General features: G+C 43.1%; 1 protein-coding gene across 1 annotated transcript; it reads right to left on the reverse strand.

Moving 5' to 3' along the window:
- Nucleotides 1-12,067: 12,067 nt before the first annotated feature.
- LOC147440614 (serine/threonine-protein kinase PEPKR2-like) lies at nucleotides 12,068-13,326 on the reverse strand. Its single transcript, XM_086483321.1, has one exon. It carries the CDS (start codon nucleotides 13,324-13,326, stop codon nucleotides 12,592-12,594), a length of 735 nt encoding a protein of 244 aa, XP_086339447.1. The 3' UTR covers nucleotides 12,068-12,591.
- Nucleotides 13,327-17,796: the final 4,470 nt, after the last annotated feature.

Below are 17,796 nucleotides of genomic sequence, written 5' to 3' on the forward strand. Positions count from 1 at the left end.
AACTGATTGCTGCATTGATACTTCCTTGTAGAGCTCGGTTGTTGTGAGGTGAAGAGTATAAAAAACTCAACTTGAGTGTCGCAGCAGTGAAAACATGTAGTGGAAAAAAAATGACACCCTAGACATCCGTAGTGACAAGACTCTTGGTTGTCCAGTAATGTCGATGTGTACTTCCTTGGCTAGATCTGGTTGATCTTGAAAAGAATTATCCAAAGAATGCCAATAGTTAGGTCTTACCCTTGGCCTAACAATGGCTCTTAGCCAGTGTGGCTCATAGCCATGATGCAAATTAGTGTTCAACGGACGAACCGATGAAGAATAATTTGAGTAGCATCTTAGCCACGTGTTAGTTGAGAGTTAGAGCACCTTGGCTCAGGCTGACTTACGAGAAAAACATGTATCAAAATATTCTGAAAAAGTTTTCATTATTCTTGAGAGAAATAAGAAAAAGAAAGAGAAGAATAGCATGCTGGGCCAAGGAACTTTCCTTCAATTTCTAGAGTGTGTGCCCAGAATATGTGCTCTGAGGCATCTTATGCTTGATTTGCAGCTTATCCTAAGTATGATAGCGGAAGCGCAATGCATGAAGTGGTAGAATTGAATCCACCTCACTAGCATGCCTTGCATGCAGAATTGTAAGCCCTTGCGGAGAGTGATGGCATCATTCGTAAGAATCAAAACCATAGGTGTTGTGCAGAGTTTAGACTCGTAGACATTCTGTGAGTGATATTCCCTATTTTGCCAGTTCCACGAAGCCTTGCTTCATATAAAATTGCCAAAACACTTTGCTTTGCACCATGACAGTAATTGCCAAGTAAGGTGTAAACAACGAAAAACAAGAAAAACTTAAACTTGGCTAACCTAGTCGTTGTTGCTGCAACCAATTGTCATGAGATTTGGAAGAAAAAACTCATTCCAAAACGGTCCATAGCCATATCTGCACAGATGCCCTCGTATATCCTATACACCCGTCTGGTACATAATGAAATAACGTGCAATATGAAATAACCTGCAAACACATTGCCTATTCCTTCCCAATTTTGTATGCTCATAGCATATGCCAAACGTGGCCAGCTTCAATACAAGATGTATAAATTGAAGCTTTGCATCATAGAACTATGTCTGACCTCATTGCCAACAAATGCTATTGGCAACAAATGTCATAGCAAAGAGACTCAACCTTGTCGATCCTACACAAAAAATAGACCTTGTCTACTTGTAGATCTGCTGCAAAAACAGAATTATATGTGCAACGTATGTGCATCTCGTACGTACGTGAGTCTATGAATGATATCCACCATCCATTGTAGATGCCCCTTGCATACCATAGTTATCAAGCGCATGTGCAATAAACAAATATCAACTGCGTACCTCATGAAGTACTCCTGCCGATGAAATGGCCGTCGTAAGAATCGAATGATTTGGAATCAAGGTTCATAGATGCTCAACTTCGTGCTACCAAGGGCTTTGCCCAATTTGAAATCAAATTGGAAGCTTGTGATCAACTGCCTTGCTCTCGTGGAATCCCATTGGATGAATGTATGCCAGCACGCTTTGGACGGTTGTACATGTACACGTACAAAGTGTTAAGATGAAAAAATAAAAGAAGTTACCTGGATTTGGGTCTTCTGGTTTCCATTAATGCCAACGGTAGGCCTTGCTTTCAGCTGGAAATGAGTTGTCAAAGAACCCTTCATAGAATTGAGAGTTGCTACGTGATTTCTCATACATGCTTTGCAAGCATCTTTTGGAGCTTGGTACTTGGTTCTACTCCCTGTCGTCAAGCAAAGCTTCCAAATTTGCCAATTCTAACGGTGGCCATGCTTCTATCATGAATACCTTGGAGCTTTCACTGCGGCCATCAGCACATGCACCTTGACTACCATGCCATGTATGCATGCCATCGGTGATTGCTTGTTGAGTCCCAAGGCCAATCTACACGTGAAAAAGCTGGCGATCGATCCCTTGCAATTTTGTTGTAATTATAATTATTATCCCATCTTGGCTTATCGTGGTCATGGCGTTTGGCCAGTTGAAGCTCAAGCCGTCCCGTAGCCAAGGCGTTCTTGGAGGCCTTGTTGAAACTCTGCCAAAATGGACTTGCCGTCTTCATGGGGTAGGCGAAGGCCTTGCTCAAATCAAAAGTGTCGCAGTGCTTTTTTCATGGTGGGATGGGCCCCTTGGGCACCCTAGGGCGTCCAATTAAGAAAAAAAAGTGTGAACCCTTCTCACCTCCAGCGATGGCGGCCGATGACTGCACAGCAGGGGAAGACGAAGGCGCTCATCTCGAGCGCTACGGCCCCTCTCGGCAATGCATGTAGAAGCGAAAAGCGATGCTCTCGTTGAGGCGCTCCTTTTCGGTGCCGCCCATGTTGCAAACTGCGTAGGTCGATTCCGACCCTCCCCTGTGTAAGGGTGCTTACCCGTGCTCACCTTCCCGGTCATGCAAGCTTGAGCCCCTATGGAAGGGGCTGCTCCTGCGGCCCTATCCTCTTCCTTCTTCCAAAGGACCCTGTCTACGCCATGGCAGGCAAGCTTGAAGCGACGAGAGAGAGAGAGAGAGAGAGAGAGAGAGAGAGAGAGAGAGAGAGAGAGAGAGAGAGAGAGAGAGAGAGAGAGAGAGAGAGAGAGAGAGAGAGAGAGAGAGAGAGAGAGGGAGAGAGAGAATTACCTTATTCTTTGATCGTGAGAGAGACGGAGAGAGAGAGAGAGAGAGAGAGAGAGAGAGAGAGAGAGAGAGAGAGAGAGAGAGAGAGAGAGAGAGAGAGAGAAGCATGACGTAAGCCATGCATGAATATGAAGCAAGCCCCTTCTCCTTCGCTCCTCCATGGCCTTCTTCTCCCCTAGCTCCGATACCAATGTAAGACCTAGGGTAACTGAACATGGGATCCTCCTCCCTACCGCCCCTTATATAGGCTAGCTCGTATCACTTGCCCTAAGCGGATCCCTAGTCCACACTGGTCCAGTCCAGGCCCTTGGCCTAGGTCCCTGAACCCCTAGGTTGGGCCTTGCCCCGTAGGACCCTTGTCCTGACACTCAAGGTTGGCATCTTTGGTCCAAAAGCTAGTCTCTTAGAATGGGTTGATTGTTGGATGGTTTTAACGATGGCTCACATGGAAGAGGCCGCATAGATGAGAACTTAACGGTATGCCTAGTTCACGAGTGAGCTCGGAGGGAGATGGCTCAACCGGGAGCTTTTTCGGATCAGCCCATGAGAGCTTACAAGAGCCTCTGAGCTCATAGGTACAAACAAGCAGTGGCATCCGCAAGGTAGCAACCCCTTACAAGCTTGTTTTAGGCATTTGAGATCTCACAATCACACTCCGGATCAACCCCAGAACAAGAGCATTTTGGGTCCCAAAACCATAGTGGATCATTCCTTAAAATACAACCATTCTTGGCCCCAAAGCAGGAGGCAATCAGCCAAAAAAATAGCACCGTCTTTGGCCCAAAAAACACAGCAAATCAGCCCCAATATATGGTAGAGTTCTCAGATAACATGGAAGCATCATATTATGCACGACAAAGATGAGAGAAGTCACATTCTTCGCGAGACTATTGGAACACCTTGATTGCTGCGTTTTTTTTATTAGATGCGAAGTGAAGAGTAATTAGCCAAAAAAAATGTGTTTTCACAAGTATTCCAAATGTGATGCTCTCAAAAAAGCATGTAAAGTTCTTAATGGTCATTCTTTCCAAGATGTCGTCTCTCGAAGCTCATTGATTGCAGCATGCACACAACAAGGCTCTCGCAAGGAAGCTAAGGGCTTTTTTTAGCACAAATAAATGGTCGATATGCATGCAAAATTTGGTGCTTATGAAAGAACAGGAAGTTTTTGATGGGATTCTTGTCCATAAGGTCGTGTCTTAGAGCATGTTAACTACAAGATATGTTCAGCACAAGCGGCATAGGTAAGAGCTCGGCAGTGTGCCTATCTCAAGGGCAAGGTCGGAGAGTGGTTGGCTAAGATTTTCTGGACCATCCCACTAGGGCTTGCGGGATCTTGTGAGCTCATAGGTGTATATAGGCGGTAGCACAGACAAGGTAGTGCATCCCTTTGCGAGCTTGTTTTGGGTATTACAATTACATTCCAGACAAGCCCCAAAACAATAGCAGATCAGCCCCAAAGGTGAGAGTATGCAGAGGCCTCGCAAGAGGTTTGGAATGCGTTCATTGCTATGGTTTTTTCACTAGATGCAAAGTGAAGGGTTTTTGACCAGCAAAAGTGTCCACATTTTTCTTTCGCATGTATGCCGGATGTGGTGCTCTCAAAAAAGCACGTAAATTTCTTGATGGTCATACTTTCCAGGAAGTTGTGTCTAGATGCTTGTTGATTGTAGGATATGCCTAGCATGTCTCTAGCAATGGCTCACCTAGAGGCGGCAACACATGTGACAACTCCGTGATGTGCTTGACTCAATGGCAAGCTCGAAGAGAGAATGGCTAAGCCATAATCTTGTGAGTTGGTGGGCAGATGTCTACAAGTAGCAAGGAAGCTCAGGGTTGTCCATATACCAACTTTGGTCCAATAGCTAGTCTCTTAGAAAGGGTTTATTGCTGGATGGTTGTGATAATGGCCCGCATGGAAGAGGCGGCACATGTCAGAACTTAACGGTGTGCCTAGTTCAAGGGTGATCTCGGAGGTAGATGGCACAACCGGGAGCTTTTTTGGATCAACCGGCGACGGCTTACGGGAGCCTGTGAGCTCGTAGGTACACACAAGCAATGACATGGGCAAGGTAGCAACCCCTTACATGCTTGTTTTGGGCATTTGAGATCTCACAATTACACTCCGGATCAGCCCCAAAACAGGAGCATTTTGGGTTGTTTGGGGTTCCATCATTGCAATAGCTCTAATGACCAACAAAATTGTCAATACGGAGGGATAAGCTACCCGACTAGGGCATGGAAACACTCACACGGTTAGTGAGCTAATTGTGGCAACACAAATTGGTAACTCTACGAGTTGAGCTTCTTGGCCTATGGAGGAGCTAAGCCACAATGAAGGGCAATCTCCATATCCACTTCTCTTCACCTCTAATCAACCCGATCACACACACTACGATTGCAAGATGCACACAACACTAGTTCTATCATGCAACACACTAATTGCAAGCGCACACACATAGATCTATCAAGCACCACACTCCAATCAAACCTACATGCACACACAAGCAAAAGAGGGCAATCACACAAAATTAAAGAGGGATTAACCACTAATTAGTTAAGATCTAGTTAATCTAAGCATCATAGGAAATCATAAGAAGTAAGAGAGAGGCATAGTGAGAGAGAATGAATCATTGATTATTGTTAATCAAGTCTCATGAGCAAGGAGAAGCTCAAGGACTCCATAGCCACACACCTCAAGAGCTCTCAACAAATGAGCTTGAGAACCCTAATTTCATTTACACAATGCCTTATGTACTTAGGGTAAAAATGTGCCATGCCCGAGCACCCAAGGCCTTTAGGGCTCCACCACTTAGTGAATCTGCAACCTAAGCACAGTAATTGGCCTATTCTTTACAGCTTGGAACTCCTATTGAGCCCGTAACACATTAAAATAACCAAAAAAATTGTCAATGTGGAGGGATGAGCTACCCGGCTAGGGCATGGAAACACTCACATGGTTAGTGAGCTAATCGTGGCAACACAAATGGTTAACTCTCTGAGGTGAGCTTCTCGACCTATGGAGGAACTAAGCCACAATGAAGGGCAATCTCCATATCCACTTCTCTTCACCTCTAATCAACCCAATCACACAAACTACAATTGCAAGACACAACACTAATCCTATCATGCAACACACTAATCGCAAGCACACACACATAGATCTATCGAGCACCACACTCCAATCAAACCAACCTACACACACAAGCAAAAGAGGGAAATCACACAAGATTAGAGAGGAATTAACCTCTAATTAGTTAAGATCTAGTTAATCTAAGCATCATAGGTAATCATAAGAAGTAAGAGAGAGGCATAGTGAGAGAGAATGAATCATTGATTAGTGTTAATCAAGTCTCATGAGCAAGGAGAAGCTCAAGGACTCCATAGCGACACACCTCAAGAGCTCTCACCAAAGAGTGCTCTAAACAAATGAGCTAGAGAACCCTAATTTCATTTACACACCTCCTTATGTACCTTGGGTAAAAATATGCAATGTCCGGGCGTCCAAGGCCTTTAGGCCTCCACCACTTAGTGAATCTGCAACCTAGCATAGTAATTGGCCTATTCTTTACAGCTTGGAACTCCTATTGAGCCCGTAAACAGATTAAAATATTACAATGGCTTGAAATAAATGGAGAATTTACAATACTTGACCATTTTGGGAAAACGTGGAAAATGTGTAAGTCCAATTTTTATTGCTTCTTCACGTTGATCTTCAATGTGCATCCATACGTCTTCGGTCTTTAGCAGCGGATCAGTCCTTAAATAGCATCCTTCTTGGCCCCAAAATAGGAGGAGATCATCTCCAAAATAGCATCGTTTTTGGCCCAAAAAACATAGAAAATCAGCCCAATATATTGTAGATTTCTCAGCTCACATGGAAGCATCACATTATGCACGACAAAGAGAAGAGAATTCACATTCCTTGCGAGAGCATTGGAACGCGTTGATCGCTGCATTTTTTCATTAGATGTGAAGTGAAGAGTAATTAACTAGAAAAAAGTGTGTTTTAACATGTATGCCAAATGTGATGCTCAAAGCACGTACAGTTCTTCATGGTCATGCTTTCTAAAATTCTTTTTGTGACAACTCCGCGATGGGCCTGACTCAATGTCAAGCTCAGAGGGTGGATGGATCAGCTGGGAGCTTGTGAGCTGGTAAGTAGACATCTACAAGTGGCAAGGATACTCATGGTTGTTCCTAGACTAGATTTGATCCAAAAGCTGGTCTCTTAGAATGGGTTGATTGCACAATATACCCAACATGGATGTGGCAAGGTTTCTTCAACATAATCTAGAATGTTCTCTCTTGGAGCATATTCATTGCAAGATATGCCCAATATGGTTGTGGCAAGGAAGATGAGGGATGTTTTCACACCTACAAGTGGTTGATATGTATGCTAAAGTGCTTAATGGGATTGTCGTCTAGAAGGTCATTTCTTAAAATGCATTGAATGTAAGATATACCAAACATGGCTGTGACAATGGCTCCGCTCCCATGGAAGCGGCGGCACAGCTGAGCAAGAAAGCTTCCATTTCAAGTCAAGTTGCAGAGGTAGTTTAGGAGAGCATCTTCCTTGGTGTTTTTGCAACAACCAACCTGGAATTTTCAGCCCACGAGATCAACCATTTTTTAGGGGTATCCGCAAACTTTTTCTGATCCATGCCTAATAACACACTCTAGCGCTACTTCTTGCATCAGAGCAAGCTAGTGTTTTCAATTTCAGCCCATCGTCGGTGATGTAGTGCGAGATTTGCTAATGCTACCTATTCTAGATACGGTCCGATACTTCGGCAATCCATTGAGTCCTCACCTTGGTCATTCCTTTGCCGTCATCTAGTGCTCCACTGCTTTTCATCATCAACATCGTTGCGATCTGCGTTTTCAACCCTACTCTACGTGAGATATCTGATGCGTTTTCGTCGCAAATTTACGTTTTTACTGCCAGATTTTAGTCCTTCATTCCTCTCACATCCGAAGTGCAGATCACCCCACCTCTACCCTCAGTGGCCATCCGCAATCCCACATCGAGAAGGATCCAAGGTGCATCCAATCAACCAGTCCTCATTCAAGTCAATCGAGTCTACACTTGAAGTATTGCATTGTGTGTACATTCCATTTACGCAATCTAAAGCAAATACCACATTGGCAACGGTGTGGGATCCCTTGAGAGGGTTGGTGGGGACCCCATCGGGTGCCACTCTTCTCTTCTCTCTTTCCCTCTCCCTCTACCCATTTCTATTGCATTCTCTCAGCCCCTCTCTTATGGGGAAAGTAAAAGGAACCATCATCTAAGCAAAAAAGGATCACTAACGCAAGGAAAGAAGTAAAACTAGATCTTCACCATTTCAATTCCGCTGCACCTGATGTTTTGGCCCTAAAAATAGGAGAGATCAGTCCCAAAATAGCACCATTTTTTGCCCAAAAAAATGCAAAAAAATCAGCCCTAATACGGTAGAGTTCTCAGTCCACATGGAACCAACACATTATGGATGACAAAGGTGAGATAATTCCCATTCCTCGCAAGAGGTTTGGAATGCATTGATTGCTGCGTTTTTTCACTAGATGCAAAGTGAAAAGTAATTGGCCTAAAAATGTGTTTTCACATGTGTGCTAGACGTGATGCTCTCAAAAAAGCACGTAAAGTTCTTGATGGTCATGCTTTCGAGGATGTTGTTTCTTGGAGATCATTGATTGCAGCATACGTATATTATGGCTCTGGCAAGGAAGTTCAATGCTTTTTTTAGCACCAATAAATGGTCATTATGTATACGAAATGTGGTTCTTATGAAAGCACATGAAGTTCTTGATGGAATTCTTATCCAAAAAGGTAGTCTCTTAGAATATGTTTGTTGTAGGATATGCCCAGCATGGCTGTGGCAATGCCTCACATGGAGGAGGAAACACAAGTGAGAGCTTGGTAATGTGCTATAGATCTATTAGGAGTGATGAGTCATGCCAATACAAATCAACCATGAAATTCCATGGCAGTCATCAAGTTAATACATGTATATATTTGCAACCATTGTTGGGCACATTTTTCTGAAAATGTTGTCCACGACTCTACATCTACAGCTTTGAATTTACAAGAACTAGGCCACTTTATTCGTGGACCTTGCCATGTTGAAAATATATTGTACCCTAGATTCTGAGAGATCACTAACTACAACGAAATCAATTATGCCAAAGTTTTGAAAAAACAAACTTTGGGACTCGCCTTTCCTAGTAGTGCCGTACTTTTTGAGTAACGGTCGATACTTTGTCTTAGCTCTGCCTTAAGTATTCCATCTGCAAAATGTCAATATTAAACCACTCTGAGCTGAGATGTCCCTATATCTCTTTCTCATCAACATCGCATTGTGTTTACTAGTCGGCCTACTAGAGGCATCAAGCTACACAAAAAAATATCAATGTTGATTGCCTTGGGCCTAGCTTTGTTGGTTTCTAAGATGTGGCTCCATCCCAGTATCTAAGAAAACTAGCAAGCCATGCTTAGATGCTTTTGATGAGCCATCAAATTATACTACAAAGCCCTTGATGCTGACAAGTTGTTAAAGCCACAAAGATTAGAAAATTCTCGTTCAATCAAAGATACACGCTTATTCTGATGTATACCATTACGCCTTTTTTACTGCACGAAGACTAATTTCATGACCACATGTGAACACAACCGGGATGAGAAGTGGGCATTACCTGGAGAATGCACCGTTGCAAAATAATCCCTGCACGTAGCTGCAAACTTTGCACAACACCTTGCAATAGTCGTATGAAGCGTACGTCTTCTTTGCCACTCTTTCTACTGTCACACTGGCTTCTCTCTCTCTCTCTCTCTCTCTCTCTCTCTCTCTCTCTCTCTCTCTCTTCTCTTCGATAGAAGAGCCAGCCGGATCTCTCCCTTCAATAACTAGCACCTTTGCAAGGTTGTAAGCAAGGAGCACACTGAGGGAGCACTGTTATGCGTCTAAGACATTGGAGAAACCTTGGAATGCAGATGATGGCAAGCTACGTCACTTGAGAGCTCCTCAAAAACGTCTATGAAGCATTCTTTTCAATGAAGGAACAGTCACGGCACCATGACTATTCCTTTTGTAACTATTGTTTTTAAAAGGTCTTTCAACGACGTTTTAGAATAAAATTTACCCAGCTCTTGGGCGCCCAAAATACTCTCATGATTACCTTAGTTTGAAAAAATATTAGTGAATTTGGGAATTTTCCAATACCCACTTTCAAAAGAAGGTTAAGATTTAACCACATGGTCAAATCTTAGCCAAAGTTTTGAGAGCATGGCTTGGAAGAGCTTTTCAAGTACTACCTTGTGGATGGCTTTCACCTTAAAAAACAATTCAAGATTTGTCCATATGGACAATTCTTCAAGACATTGTTGATTCCCAAATTGGCTCTAAAGTTTCAAACTCTCTAATATGGTGTTTAAGAGGTGAACGGAGGCATTCATGACTGCATCATGCAAAAGTTAGAAGCGCCTCTGCATGCATAGCTTCTGAGTGGCGCCTCATCTGCAAGAAGCACTTAAAGTGGGCTTGAAAGTGCATTGCAAGTTAGTGATAAGTCTCTCTCTCTCTCTCTCTCTCTCTCTATATATATATATATATATACAGCCAATCCGATTATTCTCTCCATAGAAAGCATTCTTCAAAGAGGATACCTTGTCTTTGCATTCTCATGAGCTGGCAAAAATTAGTGTAATGTAATTATTTTTTGATTTTCTTGCACCTCCTAGGTGGCATGTGCGGGCTATTATAGTCCTTGTTCTCTCTCTCTCTCTCTCTCTCTCTCTCTCTCTCTCTCTCTCTCTCTCTCTCAAATGGCAAGGTACATAATACAACCATCACCATTTAGGAGAGATTATATACATTTCTCTTCTTTCTTTTGTGTATATGACTGTTACAAAAGATAGAAATTATGCATATTTTTTAGTTCCGTATTTATAATTGTTTGTTAATGCTTATTGGGGTGAAACAACATGAGAATATTTATAGTTTGCTATAATTATTTATTAATTACATTGGTCTCTCTTTGTGTTGCTGCGCAAATATAAATGGCATACATTGGGGATTTTGGAATTTAGAATCATCACTAGGTAATGGTATTGTATTGTTTTCTTAACGAGTGTTATCTGATCCATTGTTGTATGGTTCTTACCACTGGCTTTTAATGTGTTTCTTGGCGACAATTTCTCTTTCGCACGTGGGCCGAGCATGGACTTGGTTTATTTTGACCTAAAAAGTTCATGTATGCAGACTTGACTAAGGAGAAGAAAATGAGAGAGGCAATTGATAAGTTCATCCGGAAAAAAAAAAGACATTGTCTCCTTTGCATAACAAGAAAGAACTAAAAGATAGTGACTACATGATAGAGCGACAAATTTTTCTCAAACTAAATCAATATAGATGATTTATGAGACTCAAAGCAGGGCCAATCTTTCCAAACACTAGTAAAGGCAACCATATGTCAAAGAAGGAGCTCCACCGTGCGATGTCGAGGGAAATCGTTGAAGGTGCAAATTGGATGCAACAATGGTCGATTTGGAAGCGAAGATGCAAGCCAAGGAAATGATAGGGAAGCCTTGCATGATGTTTGCTATGTTCCAGCAAGTGTAATACAAGAGAAGGTGACTATTGTGGGAACATCCAAGGGAGAAAGGGATGTTTGTCAGAAGAGAAACCCTCTAGTGAAAACAAGGCCGGCCACATATTTGGGTACAACCAAATTCATGCAGTTAAATGTCGAGCCTAGTGCCATAGAATGCCCTTGATTTTACGGATGATGTCAAATATCTTGCAGGCATTTGCTAGTGCCTATGTCCTCGAAATATATCACCGACTGAATCTAATCCATATTGCGGGCACTGATGAAGTGCCTACTACTGTCTTTTTGCAGAGTTTTTCTAAAGTGTAGCTGCATTTGAAAGGAAAGCTTATTGATATATGAGCTAGTGCACTCGAGACCGAGAGAACCCATGCATAAGCACAGAAGGATGCAGAATCAACATCAATCAAGTAGTGCAGACTATATAATGCACAAAGTAAGAAGCATACGAAGACAATGCACGAGATCATTTACGTGGTTCGGCAGCAGGGTGCTGCCAACATCCACGGGAAAAATGCCATTTCATTGATGTTGAAGCATAGTCAGGCGAGTTAATTGAATGATGCCTGTTCTCAATAATTTGTCACCATGATGATCGGTCGCAGCATTCGATAATTCTCTACAGAGCATTCAACAGTCCAGGATCTCGTCTTTAATTACAGCAGGTACTATTGATAACATTTTGTAAAGGATCTACCTTCAGACCATAGTTGGTAGAATCTGCAATCTTTTGGGCAGTTCTCTGCACAATATATTTGGTGATATGTTCCGAATTACTTCCATTTGCGAGCTGCTTCGCTTCTCCGTGCATTTCTCCTCATAGTACAGTTTGATTGTTCAGTCAATACTGCTAAAAATTAGCAATCGGAATTATTGCCATATCATACCTAACTGGTGATGCATCACTGTACTCTGCCTCCACAGGAATATGAGTGGGAGCCTTGAGTGTTAAGGCAGCAGTAGTGATTGCCTAGACAGCTGCCGCTACCAGTTTGATGGGATGATATGCTGCCGCTGCACCGGCCTCATGATGATGATGATGATGATGATGATGCAACCGATGCAACCACTCAGCAAGTACGCGTCTGTAGCTTCTTCTCAATATTCCAGCTCTGGTGCTTACCTTCGACTTGATGTGATGCTCTGAAGCAGTTTGTTGATGAGGATGTTGATCTATGCTTGCAGCATGAGTTGCAGTGGCCACATTTTCCTGCATCAGCTGGCTCTTCAATACATTTGACTCAGCCTGAAATTTGGGAGCCCCAGACGTATTCTGCACAATCCAAGGATGCACCAAGACATCGCTCAATGTGATCCTATGCTCCGGGTCTGTGGTGAGCATCACTAGGCAAGCCATATGCTTGGTGGTCGCGCGCGCGCAATGAGATATGTTGCCTGCCATCGGGCGGCAGCAGCATCCCCGTAAGCAACACATGTAGCAAAATACCCAAACTCCATATGTCTGCACGCTTGTCATAGAACCGGCCATGTTCAACCTCGGGAGCCATGTACATGGGTGTCCCGACATAGTCAAACAGCTTGGTTTGCTCGTGCGAGAGCACCGCGGCCGTACCAAAGTCGGCAAGCATAATATCATGCTCCAGTAACCTGTTATTTTCTTGGGCAGCTGATGAGGGACGACGAGCGGCTGTTGCCTTCACTTTACTAACCCCTGCAGTTATATATTCGGTCTGTTGCCTCGACATGAGCAGGACATTTTCCAGTTTCACATCTCTATGTACGATGCCGCGAGAATGGCAAAAGGCAAGCACCTTGGCAAGGCTTGTGACGACGGTAGCAGCCTCGCAGTCGCGGAGTAATGGCTTGGAGTTCTGTGCCTCCAAATTGGGGCGGGAATAAATACCCTTGATGCCTGATCGGCCATGGATGGACTTGAGCATGTGAAGGAGGCTGCCCTCTGGGCAAAAAGGCGTAAGCATATGCCAGAACCCTTCGTGGTTGGCAAAACTGGAGTGTACGGGAAGGAGATTGTCACCGTGTGCAAGCCCTAAATGCTCTAAAATGTCTATTTCATTTCTAATTGAGTACATTGAGTGTGCTTATATAGCACTTGGAGATGGGAATGCTGATGTAGGCAATGATGTGTGTCACTTGACTAGCATTCTTTGGCATTCAATGTGGGCTGACTAGGTGGCTTGGCTCTTCACATGGGTGAGAGGTCATGGTCATGTAATGGCATATATGTCTCATATATCATAGGACCAGTTAGATAGAGTAGGTTCCTATAGGTGAATCTAGATTTACCCTAACAAACGCCCCCTCAAACCTAGATTCATGTTAGGTATGCTTGATACATCATGGCTAGTTCTCAATGGATTCATTAGCTCATGGCTCACAAGAGCATCTTTTAATGAATTACATGAGTTCACGTTTTGATACATCAAGACATGGTTCTACAAAGATTCTTCATTCTTGGATCACACTTGGATTCATTCATGCAAGGTTAGAGGGTAGTTTTTTGTCCATACGGCTCATGGTTCATTCTTCATGCGTCGGTCTTTCACGTTGCTCTTTATGCGATAATCATTGATTATGTGTTGGAGTGTAGTGTACTCATGATCTCTGTTCATCATGAGAAAGGTCTTCCCACTTAAGTGTAAATGTCTAATTCTCGTGCTCGTAAGATCATTGTGTTGTCTCTAGAGAGGAGTTCACAATTGTGTGCGGAAATCATTTTGTGCGTGCAAAAGATTCGATGCTTGTGTAAGTGCCTTGGGTGGTCGTATATGACTTCTCGTTGCATGGTCCACCTATCAAAAGCAATGACGAGGTGAGAACACGGCTAAATACCTTTTGCTAGAATTGGTAGCAAGCAAAAGTATGACGAGGAGCAAGTGAGGAGCAGCTACAACAAGCTTCCCTTGTGTTTATTGTGGCTAAATGAAATACTAATGGTGGATCTAATCTACGTAGAAACAAGACTACCTATGTCCTTGCTTTGATACCACATGTGGAGATTAGGGTTAGCTCATGGTGGATTAAGATTCATGATGTTCAAGGCTCGCATAACCTAATCATATTAGATGAGACAACACTTAGACGTAAACTTACTGCAAAGTGTAAATATACTAGATTTTTTATGATCAATTGAGTACATTGAGTGTGCTTATACAACACTTGGAGATGGGAATGTTGATGTAGGCAATGATGTGTGTCACTTGACTAGCATTTACTAGCATTCAATTTGGGATGACTAGGTGGCTTGGCTCTTCACATGGGTGAGAGTTCATGGTCATGTGGTGGCATATATGCCTCATATATCATAGACCAAATGGATAGAGTATTTTCCTATAGGTGAAGCTACGTTTAACCTAATAGATTGGATGCACCCTGGATCGAGCAAAGTAGCAAACCTTTGATGAAGTATTCAGGAAGAGTTTTGATCCTATCAATGCAAGTGCTATTCTTGAAGAAGAAGCATAAAAGATCATTGTTGTTGTTTTTTCAAATTCTTGTGAACCTCTTCGCCATTCGATTCGAGTTGTTGGTAGTGGCTTCAATCATACCAAGTGGCTGCTTGTGGGCTCAACGAGCCAGAAAAGGACCTTTTGCTCACCAAGTAAATATATAGCCTTTTCCCAATATTTGCAACACTTCTCACTTGTCCAAGAATTCCCGTGCACTATTCACTAGCTGCCTATGCAAGATTGCTTTCAAAAGTTTTGAGTAGAAGGCTCTAGAACCATTGCCTATATTTAGGTGTGTAGCGTGTGTGAGGGTGCAGGCTTTATAGCAGTAGTGGGACTGCTTCCTTGCACTTACAGTGCATGTGGGCACAAATGTTGCATCCCCTACAAGTACACCATGGAACGCAACTCTAATTTGAAAAGTGAAAGTATGTCACAAAACATGTCACCATAACTCTCAAAAAATCATCGAAGGCCAATTTTTTCACACATGCCTTGTCTGGAAAGACAAGAGAAAAACAATGAGTGTCATATATGTGTTTGAGTGGCTACTGAGGTCTAGGTTGGCTCTATGTGATTTTTTGACTGGGAGTCAACTCATGGAAGTGATAGCTATTGCCCCCCCCCCCCCCCCCCCCCACTAATATGCCAATAAAACTTGTTGTGGTCTTCCTTGTAAATTGCTTTCAATGCATCATCAACAATTACACATTGCATGGGAGGCTTTTGATCCCTACTTTTGCATTTCATGTATTGCACTCTCAAAGGTGATCCTTTCAAGCTTCCCACTTTCCCAATTTCAACAAGGATCAAGATGCAAGTGTCAAAGGGGATGATGTGGCAGCAAAGAGACCAAGGGGAGAGAGAGAGAGAGAGAGAGAGAGAGAGAGAGTCTCTTGAATTGTTATGAATCGACATTATAAGGGGGTCGAGAGGGAGAATCGGTGACTGCCTTGGTGGCTTGAAAGGAGGGTTTTTGGAGCCTTTTTTGTAGCAATTTTTGGAGAGCTTTGGAGACAATCTTGGTATTTGTGTGATGTCCCTTTTGGGAGTGTGAAGTTGCAAGTCTTACCCCCCCCTTGCAGAGTTTGTGGAGCAGTTTGGGTGTTGTTGCATTCACCTCTTGGAGTGCAAGAAGGAGCCCCTAATTTTTGGATCTTGCAACTTCAGTATGTCCCTCCCTTGCTTGAGTGCCAGTGACAAACTGAACGATGATAACTACGCCCATTGGAACTTGATTATGCGACTCTGGCTTACACAAAATTGTGCGACATAGTCAATGGAAATCATCAAATCTGGCTACCAAAGCCTAGTGTCCAGCAAGTCACCAATCAAAAGGAGAAAATGCAAAAGATGGTCACACACGGACCAAAGACAAGGTGGGTTCCAAAATCGCTAGTGGAAAGTCAATCACAAAGAGCACACACCTCTCAACAACCACTTCTCACGAGAAATAACAAAAAGGCTACATCAGTCCCTACAAGAGTTGAAGGACTTGTTTCACAAAGCAGTGTGAACATACGACAAGCAAGTCAAGAGGAGCCAAAGTATGCCAACCTACTCAACAAAATGGTGGCATCCAATGGCGAACACAATGGAAGAGGCTTTAATTTCTAGAACTTATGGAATTGGGTTTCTGGCCTTGAGCAGGTAATTCCAAGTCGTCATTAAAAATACATGGCATAAAAGTCAGAGTCGGGTAGCTAAGCCACTAAATGAGCAAGGCATTAGTCTCAAACCTTCATGTGATATTCTATGTGGTCTAAGCGTCTTGGTTATTCAAGGTACTGTTCAAGTTGGAAGAGTTGAGCATAATTACATCGTGTCGCTCATGCTGGTATAGTTGAGCATAAGAGTCGAAGTCATTGTAGTATAGTGGTAAGTGAAGGAGAAAGTCCAAAAGACACTCACGCATTCAACATAGTGAGGAATGAGTGGAGAAGCTTCTACATCAAAAACCCTTCTTGGAAACATGGAAGCTATTGCGACATCCTTTAATGTCACATGTGCTACATTTGTTCCTTGAAGCACCCATCAAATCCATCTTTCCCACTACATGCTTTTGTTTGAAAATTTATAATAAACATATAGAGTGTCCCATAATTGGTACTTGCATTAGGAACTCTTCCTTTTTTTCTCCCAAGCACTCACCTTGCATGATAGGTACTTCACGTCCACACGTTCAAATCCAATGAGAGTGTATACCAAAGGTACTTTTTTCCCACCGGGTTTTTTCCCTTTGGTCATTCAGGTTATAAGACCCTACTCTAGAAACCATCATTATCAACTTCTTGTATATATTCCTTCTACATCAACAATAAGGAAATGGCTACCCAAATCAATCATCAACGACTTGGAGATAAAGTGGTAAATCACAACATGCTTATCGCGAGCAATAAAGCTCCATCAAAAAATGAAAACTCAAATTGTAGTGGAACTTGAAAGAAAATCCACCATAAAGTACATGCCACAAATGTTGGGGTATAAAGCCCAATGTGGTCGCCCAGGTAAGTGGGCGGGCCGCCAGGTATGTACACATATTCTTTTGTAAAAACCTAATAAGAACTCACTATGCTCTACACATTACAGTAGAGAGAGTTCACCATATCGTCGTGCTCTTCTTCTCGCACACTCTCTCGCGTCGCACTTCCGCTCGTACTCCTTCAACTGGTATCAGAGCTCAGATCGAGGCTCGGGGCAGCACTGCAGGAGGCTAGAGTCACCAACTCAGATTGGAGTGAAATTTCAGAATTTCATTCTGAGGTCATCTCGGTCACCGTTCGGCTTCGACAAAGGTCTGCGCAGGCCATTTTCAACTACGTGGTCTTGGCGGGTGCAGATCCGACTCTGCAAATTTGGGGTTTTCGGCCTACGACTGCAGGTGCTGAGGATATCGACACTCCCAGAGTGTTGATTTGTGGCTGTCTACACATCGAAGGACGGCTCATTGTTCTTGGAGGCGTGTCACATACGACACGGGCGCATCTACACACAGACTGTAGGCGACATCCACTAGTTCATCAGGTAGCGTGTGTTTTCTGCTTGATATTCCAGATTTCATCCTGACATTGCAGGTACTTCCACATGGGATGT

Source organism: Adiantum capillus-veneris, chromosome 15 (assembly GCF_014529385.1).
Source record: "Adiantum capillus-veneris isolate H3 chromosome 15, ASM1452938v2, whole genome shotgun sequence".
Taxonomy (NCBI): domain Eukaryota; kingdom Viridiplantae; phylum Streptophyta; class Polypodiopsida; order Polypodiales; family Pteridaceae; genus Adiantum; species Adiantum capillus-veneris.

Coding starts and splice junctions, on each gene's coding strand:
- LOC147440614 (XM_086483321.1), bottom strand. CDS start 13,326: ATGTACTCAATTAGAAATGAAATAGACATTTTAGAGCATTTAGGGCTT.